Below are 18,722 nucleotides of genomic sequence, written 5' to 3' on the forward strand. Positions count from 1 at the left end.
CTCCAATGTAGATCAGGAGCAAGACGGGATGGCCCAACGACACCCATGCGCCCTCTCTGAAGTTCAAGAGTGGCATGAATGGGCCATTTTTGGCTAAGATTTCTTATGTCTCTAACTTGCCAGAAGACTTTAACCAATATGATGACCTGCCGCATGAATTACTTTAGGAGCGGGACCTTCCTTTTAACTTTGACCATTCATGGTGTGGTCTTGTGCTTGGCGATGTTGAGTTTGATTTCATGTTTCCGTATGGCCTTTGGGTTCATGTGGACACAGTCGCTAGAAGCCTTGGAGCTGTGACCTGACCCAAGGCACCACAAACAGACTTTGTGCTGGCCCATCACAGACATTTGTTTGTCACAGTTTCTGCACGGTTAAAACCCTGTTTTAAAGGATGACATTTCTTTTCCTCATTGAATTTTAAGACTTCCTTTTGAGAAAGGGAGTCTCATCAGAGAACGGGGAGTACCTCCGGATCTGAGTCTGAAGGCACGGAAAGAAATGAACTGAAGTCAGCAAGCATGGGTAGCGCAATTATGCAGTACATCCTGAGCAAAACGATGTTGGTGTGGAGCCACACTCAAGCAGAGGTACTGCTGAAAAGTTACCAGATTCAGTCTGATGCCTGGGGAATTATTTACAAGGAATGGAATCGGCAGACAGAAGTGCACATTATAATTTCTACCTGCTGCATTAAATCAGTAGGCTACTTAACTTTTTTACATCATCATGCCAATAAAATACTTTTTTAAGACTAGTCAGAATAGAGAAGATACTGTATGGACCCCATAGCAAAGGATCACTAACAGATTTGCATATTTATTACCTGTGCTATTCTGTGGTGTTGCAGTTTGATGACACGTGAAACAGCCATCTGCATGCTCCCAAACACAGCCACTACTTCCAAGATCTTATCATCAAATGAGGGTGCAGTGAATGTCTGGAAGGAGAGGAAAGATTCAACTATTTTACAGAGATTTGTTGAGGAGGTAGAAAAAACAAATGACTCACTGGACATCATACCTTTCCATTCTGGGTACATTCTTATATGTACGGAATGCTTGAAAACATTTTTATAGATAACATTCTAGTTTTGAAAATTATCTAATAAATAAAACAAATCTATGCGAAGCAACATTTTCACTTCAGAATTGCAATAGAAAGCACACCACTATACAATTCTGAATAACATTTCCCTTCAAAAAGAAAAAAAAACACATTCAATGATGCATTTAGTTTATCTTTTAAACAACAAACAAAGGTGATGATACCTTTCTATCTGCGCTAATCCTTTACTATGCCCCCTTTTCAATGGCCACAGGCAATTAAGGAGGAGAAGCTTCACAGGCTGAATCTCAGGGGGGCGATCAGCTGTTATATAAACTGTACAAAGAACATGGGAACTGCCGATTGGCTCTATGTAGGGTATGCAATCAGTGGGAAGGGCATAGCACTACAGAAGAGAACCGTGTCTAGGTGGATTATCTAATGTTTCAAAATGTACTATGGAACCACAGCAGGGCATTCAAGCCCAATCCACCAGGGCGAAATCCTTGACATCAGCTTTGATAAGGGGAGTCCCCCTGGTTGAAACCTGCAAGCCAATGACAAGAGGAGGAATTTATACCTTTGTTAATTTATTTATTTATTTGTGTCTTTTGTAAAGCGCTCAGCTACCCCAACGGGGTGTCCCGGCGCTGATAGATTAACGGTCTCAAAGGGGAGTCAGAGGAAGGCGGTTACTGGCAGAAAAGAAAAGTTTTCAGGGCTTGACGGAACTCAGATTCAGTCTTGCTCATGCATAAATTGAGGGGCAGTTTATTCCATCGCTGGGCAGCAACTAGTTCAAATGTTCTTCCTCCAGAACGAGATTTTTTAAATCTAGGCGTGGCCAGTAGATTTTTAGAGTTTGACCGGAGAGAGCGGGAGTTGGAGTAGGGGCGGAGGATTGATCTGAGATGAGCAGATCCGTTACCCTGGGTGGAACGGTAGGCTAGTGTCAAAGCTTTAAACTCAATACGTTTGCTTATGGGTAGCCAGTGCAGTTCCCGAAGGTAAGGGGATATATGCTGTCTACGTAAAAAGCCCCCTATTAGGCGGGCTGCAGCATTTTGAACAGTTTGAAGTTTGTGGCAGAGGCCCATGGATAAGCCTAAATAAAGTCCATTCGCGTGGTCCAAATGGGAGATGATCAGCGCGTGGACTATTGTCTTTTGATTGTCACATGGTAGGTAATTGATAAGTTTTTTGAGGATTTTAATCTTGGAGAAACAAGCAGCCGAGACTGATTGAACTTGACAGTTCAGTGACAGCTGTTGGTCCCAGCGTACTCCAAAGTTCCTAACTGAATCTTTAGGAGAGGGAGCATGGCTCAGGTCTACAGGCCACCAGATGTTAGGGTCCAGAGGGGAAGGCTGATTGAAGAAAAGCACTTCAGTTTTAGTTGCGTTCAATCTCAATGAATTAAGATCCATCCAGTGAGCAATGTCTCTGAGGCAAGATTTAAGGGGGTCGAAGGTAGAAGTGGAGTGGTTGTCAAAGGTAAAAAGCAGCTGAATATCATCGGCGTAGGAGATGGTTTTAATGCCAGTATTAGAAATCATATCAGCAAACGGAGAAAAGTAAACATTAAAAAGTAGGGGGCTCAGAGAGGAGCCATGGGGGACCCCCCATTTCAGTGACTTGGGAGTGGAGGTGAAAGGGGAGTATGGACCAATTGTGTACGATTAGACAGAAAAGAACTAATCCATTTGAGGACATTGCCCTGGATTCCCACGGCCTTCAGACGATCCAGTAAGATTGGGTGGAAGACGGTGTCAAATGCTGCTGATAAATCCAGCAGCACCAACACCGCCCGGGAACCTCGGTCTAAAGCCCATCGAACTGAGTCAGCCATCTCTATGAGGGCAGACTCAGTACTATATCCTTTACGGAAGCCATGTTGAGAGGCGTGAAAAAGGCAGTGGGTCTCGATAAAATTGGCGATTTGCTGATGAGCAAGCCGTTCAAGTATTTTGGTTGGGGCCGGGAGCAGGGATATTGGGCGATAGTTAGCTGGATTTTCTGGATCAGAGTTGGCCTTTTTTAGAATTGGAACAATAAAAGCCTGTTTCCATACATCTGGGTAGCAGCCACTGCTTAGGGATGCGTTCCATATTGTATTAAGATGAGGGTTTAGGAAAGAAGCCAAGGCTTTATAGTGTTTTACTGGCCTGCATTTAAGTAGTTCCTGCAAGGAGGCTTTTTCGGATATCACTGCGAAATCAGCAAGGATGGGGCCAGGCAGAGTAGTATCAGAAGGAGTCACCATTAGATTAGTGTTCACGTTGGTAGGGAAAGAAACATGGATCAGGGTGATCTTATCCTCAAAATATTTGGACAACTGAGAGCAAAGTTCTTGGGAGGCAGGCTGTAGTCGAGTCAAGGCCTGAGGATCGGTAAAGGATCTAACGATAGAGAAAATTTCTCGCGAGGCATTACTAGCTTTATTGATCTTATCTGCTAGATAGCCTCTTTTATGCTTGATAATCTGTTTGCGATAATCTTTAAGGGCGTCAGGGTACTCTAGTTTGCTTTCTACGGTATAACCAGATCTCCAACGTCTTTCCAAGATTTTGCAGAGTGATTAAGTTGGCGTAATTCGTCAGAGTACCAGGGGGCTGCAGGAGAGGCTCTGAAAGTTTTTATTGGCCTGAGAGGGGCCAATGTATCCATAGCCTTGACGATCCAGGTATTCAGATTAGTGATACTAGACTCTAAATTGGTTGCGGGGGGCGGGCTACTATCTTTGAGATACTCCTCAATAGAGGTCTGGGAAATTTTGCGTCAGTTTCTTCCTAATACTCGTGGGATAGAGATGGGTTTGTCTAGGCGGGTCAAAAGGAATGAAAAAGGGATAAGGAAATGGTCCGACCAAATGACTGGAAGGGGAGCTCCAATTGATATGTCAGGGAGGTTAGAACAGATTATATCCAGTATATGGCCCGCTCTATGAGTAGGATGTACAACTAGTTGCCTTAGGTTACAGGCAGCCATTGTGGACAGAAAGTTAGCGCTGGCCAAACAAGAAGGATCGTCAATGTGTAAATTACAGTCTCCTAGGACTGAGAAGTTGGCGTAATGAGCACAGGACTGAGTGATATAATCCAGGAGGGCTGGAAGGTGGGAGGGCTGGAGTTGGGGGGTCGATATAGTAATAGGCCTGTAAAGGATACAGCTGCCGAGCATTGAACACAGAATGGGAGTCCTTCAATACTGTCAATGGGGTCAAATGAGGTAGTTGAAATGGACCATTGCATTGCTGTATGGATTCAGAAGTGAGAAGGCAAGGAAATGTTGCTCGCTCTGTCCTCTAGGATATTTCATTGAATGACCACTCTTGCAAACCCACCACCATTATGGGTACTGCTTTGGAATCTGTTCAGAAGGTGAGGAATCTGCCTGAAGAAGTATCCATTAAAAAAAGCATTTACTTTTGGTAATGAGCCTTCTGGAGGATACTCTATGAACTTGCAGATTTCTCATTGATCCCATCCACCTCCCAGCCTTGAAGAAAGGTCAAGATTTAATGGTTATTAAAAAGGTACAAAGTTAATATGTAGCAACGCATCTACTCAGGAATGATGTCACTTATAATGCTCACCTCGTACGGATGAAAAAATGGATTGAAAATTAATGTCAGGGAGCTTAAGGGTGCACTTTATAGCTCCAGTGAAGCCAATTAAGTATTGTTTCGGCACAGCGCCAACGTCGCCTACAGTGTAGAAATACTACTGTAAAAGTTTCTGCTATCAGTCTGGAACCTGGACTATTTCGACGGTGTAGTATCTGCCGATAGAAGTACCCATCCGAAATGATATCATATTATGAGGTGATTTTCAGGAAGATGGAGGCATGAGTGTTTTGTTGGAACACAATGTGAGGTTTATGTGCACATGGTGATGTTGTCAGGGGTGGACGAATCATACTTTCTATTTTTTTGCTCACTATATAAAGTCCTAGGAGGAAATGGCTTTGGTAACTAATGAGAAATAAGGTCATTCGGAGGTATTGGGACATTCTTTTCTCATGCACAGTAGAACTCAGCAAGGTTCTTTGCTTTTTGTTTTTACTCATGCTTGAATTCTTATGTTTATTTCAGTCTATACTCGAGTTCAGCGGCGGTTTCTTTATTAGGGCGCAGGGGCATTGCCCCCAGGTCGTATGCCCAATATAAATGTTTTACAGACTTTATTGTTTTCCATTTTCCATTCCGGTGCCAGGAAAGTTAACCTTACAGGAGAGTGAAGGGTGGGACTGTGTTCCTGGGAGCCTGCTTAAGGGTGACTGACAGGTCAGGTGCTGGGCCAGGCTGGAAGGGCGCCTTGTTCTGCCCAGCCCAGAATTCTCACTTTAACCCTTGCACACCCGCGCAATTTATGAGGACAGGGGATTGCTGCCACAGCCCCCCCAAGTCTCCTAAGAAGTGTTGGCAGATCATGACCAAGCCAATCATTGCACTGCTCTCATGCTGTTTACTAACATAAACAGCAAGGAAGCAGAGTGAGCATTGGTTCAGGAGTCTTAGGAGTGCCATGCTGGTGGTTACAAGTTCGATGCATGCATGCCTGGAGGTATGATGTAACAACTAGTGTTCTTCTCTGAGACGGACTGGGACCATACAGTGAGTCACTTATTGAGAAAGGTGAGGTGTGCCTCATAAAATAACATTGCCACATTGCAAAGAAGATGTATTGACTTGAAACGTCAGAAAGGGGAATGGTATGTACGTCTTTGGTAAAAGACCCTGTACCTAGAAGGTTCTTAGCACAATACCGGGGCTTCAGCCCACTCAAGTCCAGCAGAACCTGTCCCTGTTTTAAGTAAATGTGCGAACGTGCATAACTACACAACATGTTACACATGTATATGTGCCTATATGTAATTATATTATGTGTGTTTATTCCTAAAGATCAGCATATATCTGTGAACAAATGATGCATACCTATGTGGGTTTATGAGGGGAAGGTTCCTTAAGTTCTAATATTTTACAGGTATTAATCCCCAGAGCTCTCTCTCCCTATAGATCTGCAGATACCTCACCTTCCCACATAAAGAAAACAAAACAGAAATGCACAAAAAGCAAAAGAAACAGCAACCTTTCAAGCTGCAAAGGTGTGTCTGTCGCAGAAAATACGTGCAGGCATTCTAAAACCATTGCAAGACTTCACAGCGCTAAAAAGAGCAACCATGGCACTACATTTCAATGCAGGCACAGGGCTTTAGAAGCAGCTCCGTTCCTCGCCCTGCCTGCAGGGCTCTTCATAAGATGGACGGGCTGCCAGGCGAACATTTCCTGTAAAAAAAAGCGAGTGTGAGTTTTACATTGTTTAATGATGAGTCATGGAGAGAAAAGGCAGTAAAAGCTGACCTGCCTCCCCAAGAAAAGAGAGGAGTGGGGCTTGCAGGTGAAGTGTTTATTTTGAAAAAAAAAATGCTTTGTCCTCATTCGCCTTTCTCCCTCTTGAGAAGAAGCCAACCGCCTTTCGTAACCCTGCTGAACAAGTTCAGGAGACTTTGATAGATCAAAAAGTCAGACCGGGATACGCACAGATGACAGAAGGGATGTCAAGGGGTGAGGAAAGGGTTTTTACTCCACCTTGGTCTTTATAGCCCTGACGGACCATATCGGTGACTAGGGGAACCCAAACAAAGGTCCATGGAGTAACCAAGAAAGGCATAATCATAGGAGGGCTCACTAGCTCCGCTGTATCAATAAATTCCAGAAAGCGATCTTATTCTTCCTGCAGGATCTTGCCATGTCCATCTTGGATACTTCATATAACAAGGTCAACCAATCTGAGTGGGATGGTGCTACTGAGTCCATCCAATGCTTGCATATTTGTCTCTTAGCCATCAAAATTGCATAAAACAATAGAGATCTAGCAGGGCCCATAATGTAGTCATTGAGGCCAAAGATGATTAGCGGCAGACTGATATCCAATTATATTTTCAAGATGGACTCACGAGTCTTCTTCACATTTCCCCAGAAGGGGCAAATAGAGGGGCAATCCATAAACATATGCACATCTGATGCTTCTGGCAACCCGCATTTGTTACAGTCTTTCCCTATCTGAAATTTCGATAGCTTGAGTGGAGAAAGATATGCTCTATGGGCCGTGAATAGATGATTTCGCTTCAACCAGGCAGGTTTAACTAATCTGTGCAGGGTACTAAATGAATCCATCCAGACTGAATCCCATTGAACCTCCATTAACTCTCCCCATAGCTCTTCTGGTAGTTTAAAGACGCCATCGATTTCCTCCTCTATTGTCCAGTACCACACAGAGACCTCCTTTTTACCCATCGGCCTCACCACTAGTTGTTCTTCCAATTTATTGGTCTGCCCTAAAACTATATTGTGGCTAATCTGGGCCTGAGTCCAGCTTTTAATCTGGATGTACTTAAATCTGGAAAGGCCAGACTCTCTCTTGTAGATCATCCCAAGAAGGTAGGGAACCCCCATTCATCAAATCCCCCCACGTCGTGATCCCGGAGTCTCTCACTAGTACAGTGGTACTAATCTGGAAAAATAACAGCCCCAATTTTCTTCTTATTGTGGTCCAATTTTTAACTATCAATTGGAGAACCTTTAATATAACTTTTTTTTAAAAAATTGGGCACCAAATTTAAACATAAACCCTTCCTCCGGTAGCCCTGCCCCCCTTAACATAGCCCTGAACATCTCACCTCCTGCTGTACTAATGGGCATTTTCAGCAACATCCTTGAATGTGAGAGCTGAAATGCCCAAGCATAGTATTGCAAGTCGGGTGAACGCCAATCCCCCTTTATCCCTTTTCCGCCTAAGCTTCTTCGAAGTCAACCTAGTTGATCTATACTGCCAAATAAAAGAGTTTATCTCTCGTTGGCATTTCTCTATCTGATGTTTGTCGAAAGAGAGCGGGATAGTGTTGAAAAGAAAAGTAATCCTAGGCAGAATTGACATTTTTACTAAATAATCCTCCCCAAGACGGATAAGGAGAGATGAACCCACGATTTAATCTGCTTTTGACATTCTTTAAAGACGCGGTCAAGATTGTATTGAGGAATTTTGTCAACCTCCAGTACAATTGTAATCCTCAGATATCACATAGAGGGACCGATTTGGAGTTGTGTGTCTTTTACATTCCATGCCATGATTTCAGTTTTGCTGGCATTAATTTCATAGCCCGAGTCCTGGCCAAACTTCTCTGCATGTTTAATGACTGTCGAAAAGGCTGAGTCCAAATCAGCTGTTAGGATAAGAATTTCATCTGCATACAGGGCCACTCACCTCTCCCACTGTCCAAATTTGAAAGAAATGATGTTATTGTCTTTCCTAAGTACCTGTGTGAATGGTTCAATATACAGGTTAAAGAGCAGTGGGGAGAGCGGGCAGCCCTGTCTCATCCCCCTGGTGATTTTGAATATATCAGTCAACGTTCCATTAACTAGTAATCTAGCTGTTGGAGCCTTATATAACAGTCTTATTGCTCGGCAGAATTTATCTCCCAGGTTGAAGTTGCTCATTACCTCAGACAGGTATACCCAATTTACCCTTTCGAAGGCTTTAGCTGCGTCGAGGGTTAAAACGGCAAAGGGAAGTGTAAAAGTGGAGGCAATATCTATTGCGCCTACTAACTTATAAGTAAGATCTGCCAACTGGCGCCCTTTGCCAAAGCTCTTTTGATCTAGATGGATAATGCTATCAGCCACCCCCCCAGCCTGTTTGACAAAATGGCTGCAAAAAATGTATAATCAATATTGAGGAGTGAAATTGGGCGATAAGACCCACAATTAGTCAGGTCTTTACCAGGTTTCAAAATCAGTACGACCGTAGCATCACACCATGAGCTAGGTGGGTTTTCTCCATCCAAAAGTATGCTGTTATAAACTTTGACGAGTACTTGGATGATGATCTCTTTAAGGGAATGATACAACTCCCCCAGAAGCCCATCTGGGCCAGCCGCCTTCCCTCTTTTGGACTGATCAATTACCCTTCTCAGATTCAGATTCAAAATACTTTATTCGGTTAAAAAAGAAGCAAATAACCATAAAAGTAGCATGAAAAAGTACAATTTACAGAAGGGGTCAAGTAATCATTATAAATAATCATGCAGTAAAGGAAAAAAGTACCAAAATTAAGTACATATATACAACAACATCAAAATTAATACATTTGAATAGATTTGCGACACTTAAAAACTGATTTAAAAAATTCAGCGAGTGAGGCTACCATAAAAACTGTTTCCATTTTCTGGCACTCTAAAAATGCTGAGCGGCATCGGTATACTTTTAAGTCTTTAAGGATAGGGATGATAAGTTTCTTTCTAAAAAAGGTATAAAATTTACAAAAAAATAAAATATGAATATCAGATTGTGGGGACACATCATCACATGGACAAAAACATAAATCTTTTGACCAACAATTCATCACTGGAAAAGTAAAAAGCCTGAAAACAATGTTAACAAAAATACTGGAAGTGTCTAAATTCGCTTCCACAAAATATTTAGTCTCAGAAAGGAGAAAGTTAATTTAGTCTTCCTCCTACAAGATGGTTCGATCAAAAGACCATGATCTAATCTGCTGTTGCTGTGTGAGATTTGAGCTTAAAAGAATTGCAGAATGGTCCGAAGGATGTGACGGCAAGTATTCAATATCATTCACTAGATCCTTAAGATTGAAACTAATCAAGGCATAGTCAATTCTAGACTTATGTTTATATTTCAAGTTTCTAAAAGAAACTCCCAATTGACCCCCGCCCGTTCCCTCCATATATCAGAAAGACCCATCTGGTCCATTATTGTCAAAAGCAGCTGCCGAGATTTGGATGGGAGTACTGCCCTAGAATTTGTTGATTTGTCAAGCTTAGGATTCAACACTATGTTAAAATCACTCATCCATATTACAGGGTCTGGGAAATCAATGAGGTGACGTCAGATTGTGTTTAGACATGAGGGATTGTCCTGATTCGGACCGTAGCAATCCACTAGACAAAGAAATATACCTCCTAAAGATACCCTCAAAATAAGCCATCTACCACTTTGATCTTCCCTAGATTCCAATAGTTGGGCTTTGGCTTGCTTATTAAATAGAAACATTACCCCTCTAATATTTGCCGTCTGATCAGTACAAACAGAAAAATCTACCCATTTCTGATTTTTTAAAATTTCTTTGGGTTCTGATTTCAGAAGATGATTTTCCTGGATGGCAATGACCTGCGCAGGAGAATCTCGTAGAATTCTAGCTCTTCTACCCTTCGTGCGCATGCAATTGACATTCTAGGACAAAAACTGGAGTGAGGTCATGGTGGTTCTTCCTTCACTTCCACAACTAAGCTACTGATCATCCGACACCCCCCCTCAAAGACTCCTCCTCTAACCACACTACTAAACTTTTGGCGTACGTGATACTTATAGGGTCTTGGTGAATGAGGAATTTTTGCCTTTAAACCCCCTGTGCCCCCCCCCCCACCCCTAACCCCACCCACCCTTTAGGAAACCCATCCCCGATTACTCTGGCCTGATGAATGGCCAGGTTTACGTCCTACAGCCGCTCTACCCACCCTTACCTCTATGTTGTGTTGTGTCTGTGCCTCTATGTTGAAGAGAAGATAAAACAATAAACCTTCCCACCTAATTATGTGATGTGTATTGTATAGTCAAGTATCCTTTCTTCATTTTTTTTTTTAATTACATTTTTTTTTTCTTCTCCTATTTTGCTTACCTCCTTCCTATCCTTCATATAGCTGATTTCTACCCTTGACAAAGTAACAAATTAGGGGGTAGAAAAGGATTAAATAGAGGGATTCAACGAGCCTCAATTTCCACAAGGTCAGGCCTCCGCTCATCTCAGATCAACCCTACCCGGTCAGATTCATTCCTTCCCAGGAGTTCTATTACTTAGGGATTCTAATAGCTCATCTGCCTCATATGGGGATCTGATGTTATACATCTTGCTATGGAACATGATTTTTAGAAAAGCAGGAAATTTCAGTTGCACTGTAGCACCCACCTTCCTAAATTTGTCCATTCTTTGACATCAATTCCCACTGGCGGTCCAGTGTAACTTTCGACAGATCCGAACGCACCTCAAAGGAGAAGTCAGGGCCTTGTAAAGATTTACAGCCAGATTCATCAATGTCCAAATCTGCGATTTTTAAATTGCGAGAAAATGCAAATCGCAATTAAGAAATCGCAGAACGGCATTCATGAAGTTTTGCGATTTAAAAATGCAATTCGCAAGCGGCCGCAATCGCCGATTGCGAGAAGGTAGAAATCGGTAAAAAAAAAAAATCGCAGAATCCGCCAATACCCCTGTTGAAATTGCGATTTCGCAATTACCGATATCGCAAATAGCGATATCGCTAACTGCGAGATCGCAAAATTGGGAAGTCGCATCCTGAGCACAGTGATGACATCACAACCAGGAAGTAGGCAGGTCCCACCCTCATTCAGCAGTGAGAGGCTGAAGTACAGGCAGCAGTTGAAGAGCTCCCCTCCAGCATTCCCACAGGACTACAGCAGGAGACACCACAGTGGCAGGCATGGCACAGGATGCAGCAGGAGCTTCCACCAGTGGGAGAAAGCGCAAAATAAAGTTTTCGGAGCAGGAGCTCGAACACCTAATTGAAGGAGCTTCCAGGGATCACAACCGCCTATTTGGCAAAGACTCCCGAAGGGTACCAGAGGCGGACAAAAGACGCATATGGCTGCGCATCCGCGCCAAAGTGAACGTCGTGGGGGTGACCCAGCGCTCGGTTTGACGAGCTGAAAAAGAGCTGGTATGACTTGAGAGGGCGGGCAAAAGAAAAGATTGCTGAGAGGCTGGGAGAGCAATTAGCGACAGGTGGAGGGCAGCCCACCGTCCCACCGAACACCCCACTGGAGGACCAAGTGGAGGAGACCATCAACCCACAGGCCTGCGTGGGTGTGACCCAGCTTGACTCCTCCCGACACACCCAAGACACACCAGGTAAGTGCCATGCGACTGCAACCCCCTGTCCCCTAACATTGTCCACGACTCCAGTGCATCCCATTACAAACCCCAATCATGCAGCCAATGTACAGCTCCATAGCTCAATTGCATTGTGGGACATGTAGTCTGCCCACAATTACCATCCTGTACCATAGAGCCTGACATGTCCAGTGCGAGTCAATCCTGCAGCGAGACAGGGAATGGTAGACTGCATGCATGTAGCAAGCCTAACTGTGTACGGAACATGTCACTAATCAACGTCCACTTTACATCACACGTGGCGCTGATGTCCCCAGCACAGACAGCGAGGCCCTGGTGACTGAGGAGGACACGGAGGGGGATACACACCATACCCCACAGCCCGGACCATCAGGGCAAGCTGCCACAACAGCGGTCATCCCACCACCCGCCCCTGTGGCCCGTGCCACCCCCGTGACAACAGGCGCTGCTGTAGCACCACGCAGCACACAGCCACCAGTGGGGCCTGCAACACCAGCAGCAGGTCGCCAACAAACCCGCCGCCCTGCGGCTGTGAGGAGCCAGATGATCGGTCTGGTCAGCGAGCCGTGCACCAACACATCCCGCGCTGGCAGGGGCAGAATTGTGCGAGCAGGTGGGCTCTCTATTGAGCGCAGGATGCTGAGTGTGCACCAGACCCAGGCCCGACACCTAGCCGCCATGCACCTCCAACTGAACAAGACGGCACGTAACATGGCACAAATGACAGCAGCTGTGGAGGCCAACACTCAGGCAATGTCCAGGCAGCGGGATGTCAATCGTCACAGACACCGACAACTGTTGACCCGCCTGTCGGCGTACACGAGGTCAAATCACATTATTGGGAACGCCACCTCCCAGCTCTCGCGACGATCCCTGGCCATGCAGGCCCAAATGGTGCAGTGCTGCCAGGACGTCGCTACAGCCCTGGAGAACATATCAATAGCCATGCAGGGCATGCAGGCCAGTGGCCATGGCCAGGCAGGGGGGGCAGACGACAACAGTGAGGCAACATCAAGCCACAGCAGCCAGTCCCTACCACCGGTCGTAGCACTCCGCCGCAGCAGCAGGCTCTCTGCCGCCGCACGACAGAACCAGGAGGAGGACGTAGAGAGGAGGTCAGGGGCAACTACCCGGAGACGCCACTGAACTGTGGTGCATTACAATGAGGCCACATGCTGACGCAACAAGCATGCCATCCAGACTAAACTGGACATATGACGTAATATGTCAATCTTTTCACACTTTTCAGAATGCCATGTTTATTGTGCAGTAACAGTAACAAAAATTCTGAATAACGTAAAGTGCCTCATGTCATTATTAATGTTGTCATGCATGAGTTGAGTAATGGGAGTGGGGAATGGGTGCCCTAGAAATAGTTTATGCAGATTTGGTTGCGGCGCCTGTGTCCTTCTGCTGGATTCTCCCCGTGTGCGTGACGCACATGTGCAGGTGGCCGATTGTCCCCTTCTGACTCACTGCCTGAGATGTCTACAGGTATCCTGCGCTTGGTAGCAATGTTGTGTAGGATAGCACACACGGCCACGATGCGGCAGCAGACCTCAGGATCGTATTTGATGGCCCCACCAGTCTTGTGCAGTATGCAGAATCTGCTCTTCAAAAGGCCAAATGTCCTCTCAATGCAATTTCTTGTGCGTATGTCTGCTGCATTGTAATGCCGTTGCTGTGGTGTTGCTGGGTTGAGGTATGGGGTGAGTAGGTACTCACGGAGAGCGTAGCCGCTGTCACCTGCATGATAGGAGCAGAGGGTGAGTGCCTGTGCAGCGCAGGGTCATTAGCACATTGTACTGTTGTGTGGCATGTGTACTTACCCAGTAGGTGTCCTTCACCAAAGTCTCCCCTGGCAAGTCATGTGTGGATGCCACTGTGCCGGAATATAAAGGAGTCATGTGTGCTCCCCGGGTACTGTGCCACTATGTCCGTGATGATTGTCTTCGCATTGCATACCATCTGTATATTGAGGGAGTGGTAGGACTTGCAGTTCCGATACATGTATTCTGTTTGTGCTGGTGGGCAGATGTGGATGTGGGTGCAGTCAATGCATCCTATGATGTGTGGAAATTGTGCTACATTGTAAAATTGCAGCTTGGTTTCGTTCAAGCCCTGTTGGCTGGTGGGAAATGATATGTAGTGGTGTAGGCTGGTCAGCATGGCCTCCAGGAAACTCCTTAGGCAGCGGGACATGGTGGGCTGGGATATTCCCCCTGCAACAGCGACTATTCCCTGTAAGCTTCCGGAGGCCAGTAGGTGCAGGCTGCACAATACCTGCACATGTGTGGGAACGGCATTGGTCCTCCTTGTTGGGTGCTGCAGGAGGGGGTCTAGGTCCCAGATCAGCTTGATTATCATTGCCCCACTTAGGCGGTACTTTGAGTAGATTTGCTCCCTGGTTTGGCCCAATAGGGTGACCCGCTGACGGAATATCCGCTCCTGGATACGTCGTCTGTTCCGTGCTGCTCGCTGTAGCCTTCGCCGCCTGACCACCATGTAGAGTCCTGGCATTGTGTGAGTCCTGAGGCTCCAGCTGCATGTCCTTAAGTGTGTTTGGTCAAGCCAGCACCTGTTGGTACTTTGCAATACTTTTTTTCAGATATGTTTTTTTTTCATGGTTACCACCTGGTTTGGGTTCTCCTTAATTTGCGCGTCGCTAAATGCGATTTTGGGTTTTTCCGCTATTTGCGATTTTTCATGAATTGCGATAGCGATTTCTTTGCGATATCACACTTTTATTCGCAGAATCCATGCATTCTCGCTATTACCGATTTGCTGATTGTTTTCTTCCTGGATTCTGCTAATTTAATTGCGAATTCGCGGAAAAATTTTGCGATTTCGCAATTTTCTTTGTTGAATCCCTTTTCATCAAATTGCGATCGCAATTGCTTTTTTGCAGCTATTGCGATCGCAATTTGGCATCATGAATCTAGCTGTTAGCCTTTAAGGCCAGATTCAAAATCTTCTCCTTGACTGCATAGGTTAGAAAATTGATGAGGATCTTCCTAGGTTTAGATCTACTTGGATTAAGGTGAAAAGGGTCCCTGTTAATCCTCTGAATATCCTTCTCCAAAAAGCCCACTGACTCCTCAAGATTTAGAGAGTCCCTAAGCAATGCAACAATGAAGGTCTTAATGTCCGCCCCTTCCTTGCCCCTCTGGGATCTTCAAGAGGCGAAGATTATTTCTTCGAAATTGTTCTCAAGTGTCTCCATTCTGTCCCGTATAGCGTCCCCATCTCTGCATAGAGTTTGCATTTTTTTCTCTGCAGACCCCAGATTTGCCTTAAGCTCCTCAAACAAATTCTCCAGAGATTCAGTTCTTGAATTTAATAGGCCTACGTTTTTTCCAGGTTTTCACAGGCCGCTCTGATCTCGGTCTGATTATCCGCTGACACTGCAAAACCTTGTTTTATGTCTTCTTTTAAAGAAGCAAAAAGGACTTCTATCGAACTCTTGACTGAAGTCTCTTCTCCCCCACTTACAGTCTGGCCCGGTTGCCTAATCTGCTGTTCCACTGTTATCCCAAGGACTTCAAGGGACCTGGCTGCTAAGGGTAGTGCAGAAGGTAGGCTGGGAGTCTCAGGAGTGGTAGCGCTAGTATTTACGCTGATGTTAGTGTTGGAATGTATAAGATTAGTCATACTATTGACACTTTCAAGGGGCTCTATAGATTCCATATTGGAGGAGAAGTTGAGGGGAGTGGCTAAGCCGTGCAGTTGGGGGGCTCGCTGGAGACCCTCCTGTTTTGCGATGGTAAGAATCTGGGGCTGTACCCTAAAAAATGAACGTAAAGATGGAGTAACTTTGACTGAGCTAAGATTAGAGGGTACTTTAATAGAGCCTTTACTTCTAAGCCCCTTTATGCTCCTCCCCTTTACTTGCTAGTTCTGAAAAGCAGTGTTGTGGGCAACCCAGGATAGCTCCTGTTGTATATCGCCTGGTAATAATGCCTCTGATATGTCTGTTGCAACTGCTCCAGCTTTCGGGGTGCCTTGCTTTTTATCCTGACCCACAAGAGTGCCAGTCGGTAAGATTTGTAACATTTGTGTGGGAGTGTGTTTCACCTGCCTCCCCTTCCTCCTACCCCCTTTCTTACTCGTGTTGATATTTAATAGGGGGGGTCTGCCTTTAAGACCTGCTCCTGCACACCAATACGAGATGCCTCTTGCAGAGATGACGACTCGTTCTTACCACACTTGCCTCTTTTGCCACGGCTGCCGCCACCGTCCACCTCCTCGGTGTTTTTCTCGACCTCCGAGTCGATGTCACCCCTGTCTGTGGGGCTGCAACCTTTCCTGCTGGCTACACGAGGAAAAAAAGGTGCTGATTTCCCCAGCGGCGCTTGTTCTGACACTGCTGCTATTCCCCCGGAGGAGACCGTGGGCTGCTACTCTGCGTCCGCGTCTCAACTCCAGGGCGGCACCGGACCAGCGTGGCAGGAGGAGGAGGCGTGGAAAACCCAGAAGCTGCACAGAGCCCCCGACACACATGGGGAGAGAAGGAACGACCAAAGGAGTCCGTGTTGGAAAAGCGAAGGGAGCGGAGCACTGCGAAGCTCAGACACACATCGGCGACGCCTTCAAACCCGGTAAGGGAGAGTGCTGTTTCAGACGTGCGTTACCGCTCAGCTAGCGGGCGCCATGTTTCCCAACCTGCAGGTGAAGTGTTTATGGCCGGTGTTAAGTAGGACACTGCGGTATTTACTTAACAGCTAAACTGGTGACAGGAGCTCAAGGGGAAAGCGCTGGTACCAATGAAATGTATATTGATAGGAACATGATCAAAGCATAGGGCTTATGGGCAATTTATTGTTATTCTTTGTTCAATTATCAATTTTTTTAGGGCAATGGAATCATTTTCTTTTTGCATTAGTGGGGTATTCTGAAGGTACTCCGAAGGTAGTGTGTGAGAATCCGGTGATATTTACAGGAAAATGTTTCTTATTTTTTTTCAGTGCAGTTGAATTCAAGTCCAATAGTTTGTTTAGGTATACGTGATACTTGATTATTAACCCTAAATGTAGTGTATCCACAGTGAGGGTTAGCCAGGCTGTCATCATTATTTTGGGTTCATTGAAGTTTATGGAAATGGGAAAATATGCTTACCAACTGTTCAATCGAATATAAACTGTTAGACAACATTATGCCCCTAACTTGAGGATAATGACTAACGGCAAATGTCATCAGGGCCGGACTGCGAACCGAAACCGGTCCTGGCAAACTGCTCGGCCGGCCATCGGGTGGGGGTGGGTGAGACAATTGGGGGGGGGGGGGCGGCCGATCTGTTTGTCAGGGTCTGTTTTGTTACAGGGGGGCAGATATTGCAGCTACGCTGCAAATCCGGCCCCCAGTAACAAAAACGGTGCACCAGTGGAACAAAAATCGGCCCCCACCCTGGTGGCACCTCGGGGATACGCCTGGCCGGACCTGAATAGCATGTCTAGGAATATTTGATGCCGAACTTCTGTTGATTTTCCAGCTATAAGACAGTATTATAATGAAAAAGCAGCTATCTACACCATTATCGAGTGAAATCTCTTTATTGATGTCATAAATACAATTTCGCTATTGCTGTATTAACCTTCTTGCTTTCTCAATTTTGCTTGAAAATGCACCATTTGCCTACTCTATTTTTCAAAATTTTCCTGGGGGAAGAACCCCCTGAACCCTCCTTATGACAGTTGCTCTCACCATAGGGCACTCACTCCGAACTTTCATGGCCACACCACTTTTAAATGTCACCAGCCGCCACTGCTTGAGTTGATGTAACAACTGGTAAGAAAGACAATTTCCATGGAATATGTGCAAGACGTTGGATGGGGGGGTGGAGGGAGTTTTAAAGGGATCTATCAAATTTAGATTGGTTAACATTCAACTCCCAGGGGGAAGCTTTCTTAAGCCCCAATAAGAAATCAATTACAATGACAGGGGACAAAAAGCAGTCTGAGAGGAACATTTCGATCACAATAATCAGTCACATGCATTTTCACAGAGGAAAACTGAAAAACAGATATAGTTAGATACAGAAGATAAGTCAGTACCATCTCTTGATAAAATTTGGATGTTTCTTTAGAATACCAAGTTACATACCTTCAGTAGCGCTCTTTCTAGTAGAGACTATCTACCTGCAGTTTACTCACCTTTTGAATATTCCCTAAACATCGGACTGGATCCAGAAAATTTCGGCTGTGCCTTTGTTTACCGACAGGTGGCTCTGTGCGGCTCTACACTAATGCCTTCCTCTCCAGAAATTACATGCTGGGCATATATAGGTGCCACTCCTGCCCATTAACTTCAGTAGCTTTTGAGGCTGTCCACGCCCCCAGATGCAGCGCCTGTAAATCAAATTGCTTGTGACCAATGTGCAGATTCTTAGACTTGGGATTGTTGTGTGTTGATTTAAATACCATATATATATTTCCTGATTCATGCCATTATATAGGTATAATTCACATTGCCCTTATTTAGGCATAGAAATCCAGCCCTTATTTAGGCATTGCTCATGCTAACCAACTTCAGGCATGGTCAAATACATCCGATCCTCTTCGTCACACGAGTTCTTGGAAAACAAGACTCTTAAGCCTTTAGGACTTCCCCTTGCCTGGATATTGATTTCTTCCAAGAACTCATTTATTATGCATGACCATCTATTCCTTAGGCAGGGGTGGGGAATTCCTATCTCCCGACGCCCAAAACATCTAGATTTCTTACAAGGGC

General features: G+C 45.3%; 1 protein-coding gene across 23 annotated transcripts in view; it reads right to left on the reverse strand.

Moving 5' to 3' along the window:
• DGKD (diacylglycerol kinase delta) overlaps positions 1-18,722 on the reverse strand; it is a 1,053,390-nt gene that overhangs the window by 138,584 nt on the left and 896,084 nt on the right. For all 23 annotated transcript variants that reach the window (XM_086943829.1, XM_086943836.1, XM_086943828.1 and 20 more), the window contains one exon: positions 827-940. In XM_086943829.1, coding sequence (XP_086799955.1) covers positions 827-940 — 114 coding nt within the window. The remainder of the gene's footprint in view (positions 1-826; positions 941-18,722) is intronic.

Source organism: Lissotriton vulgaris, chromosome 11 (genome assembly GCF_964263255.1).
Source record: "Lissotriton vulgaris chromosome 11, aLisVul1.2, whole genome shotgun sequence".
NCBI classification, from domain to species: Eukaryota; Metazoa; Chordata; class Amphibia; order Caudata; family Salamandridae; genus Lissotriton; species Lissotriton vulgaris.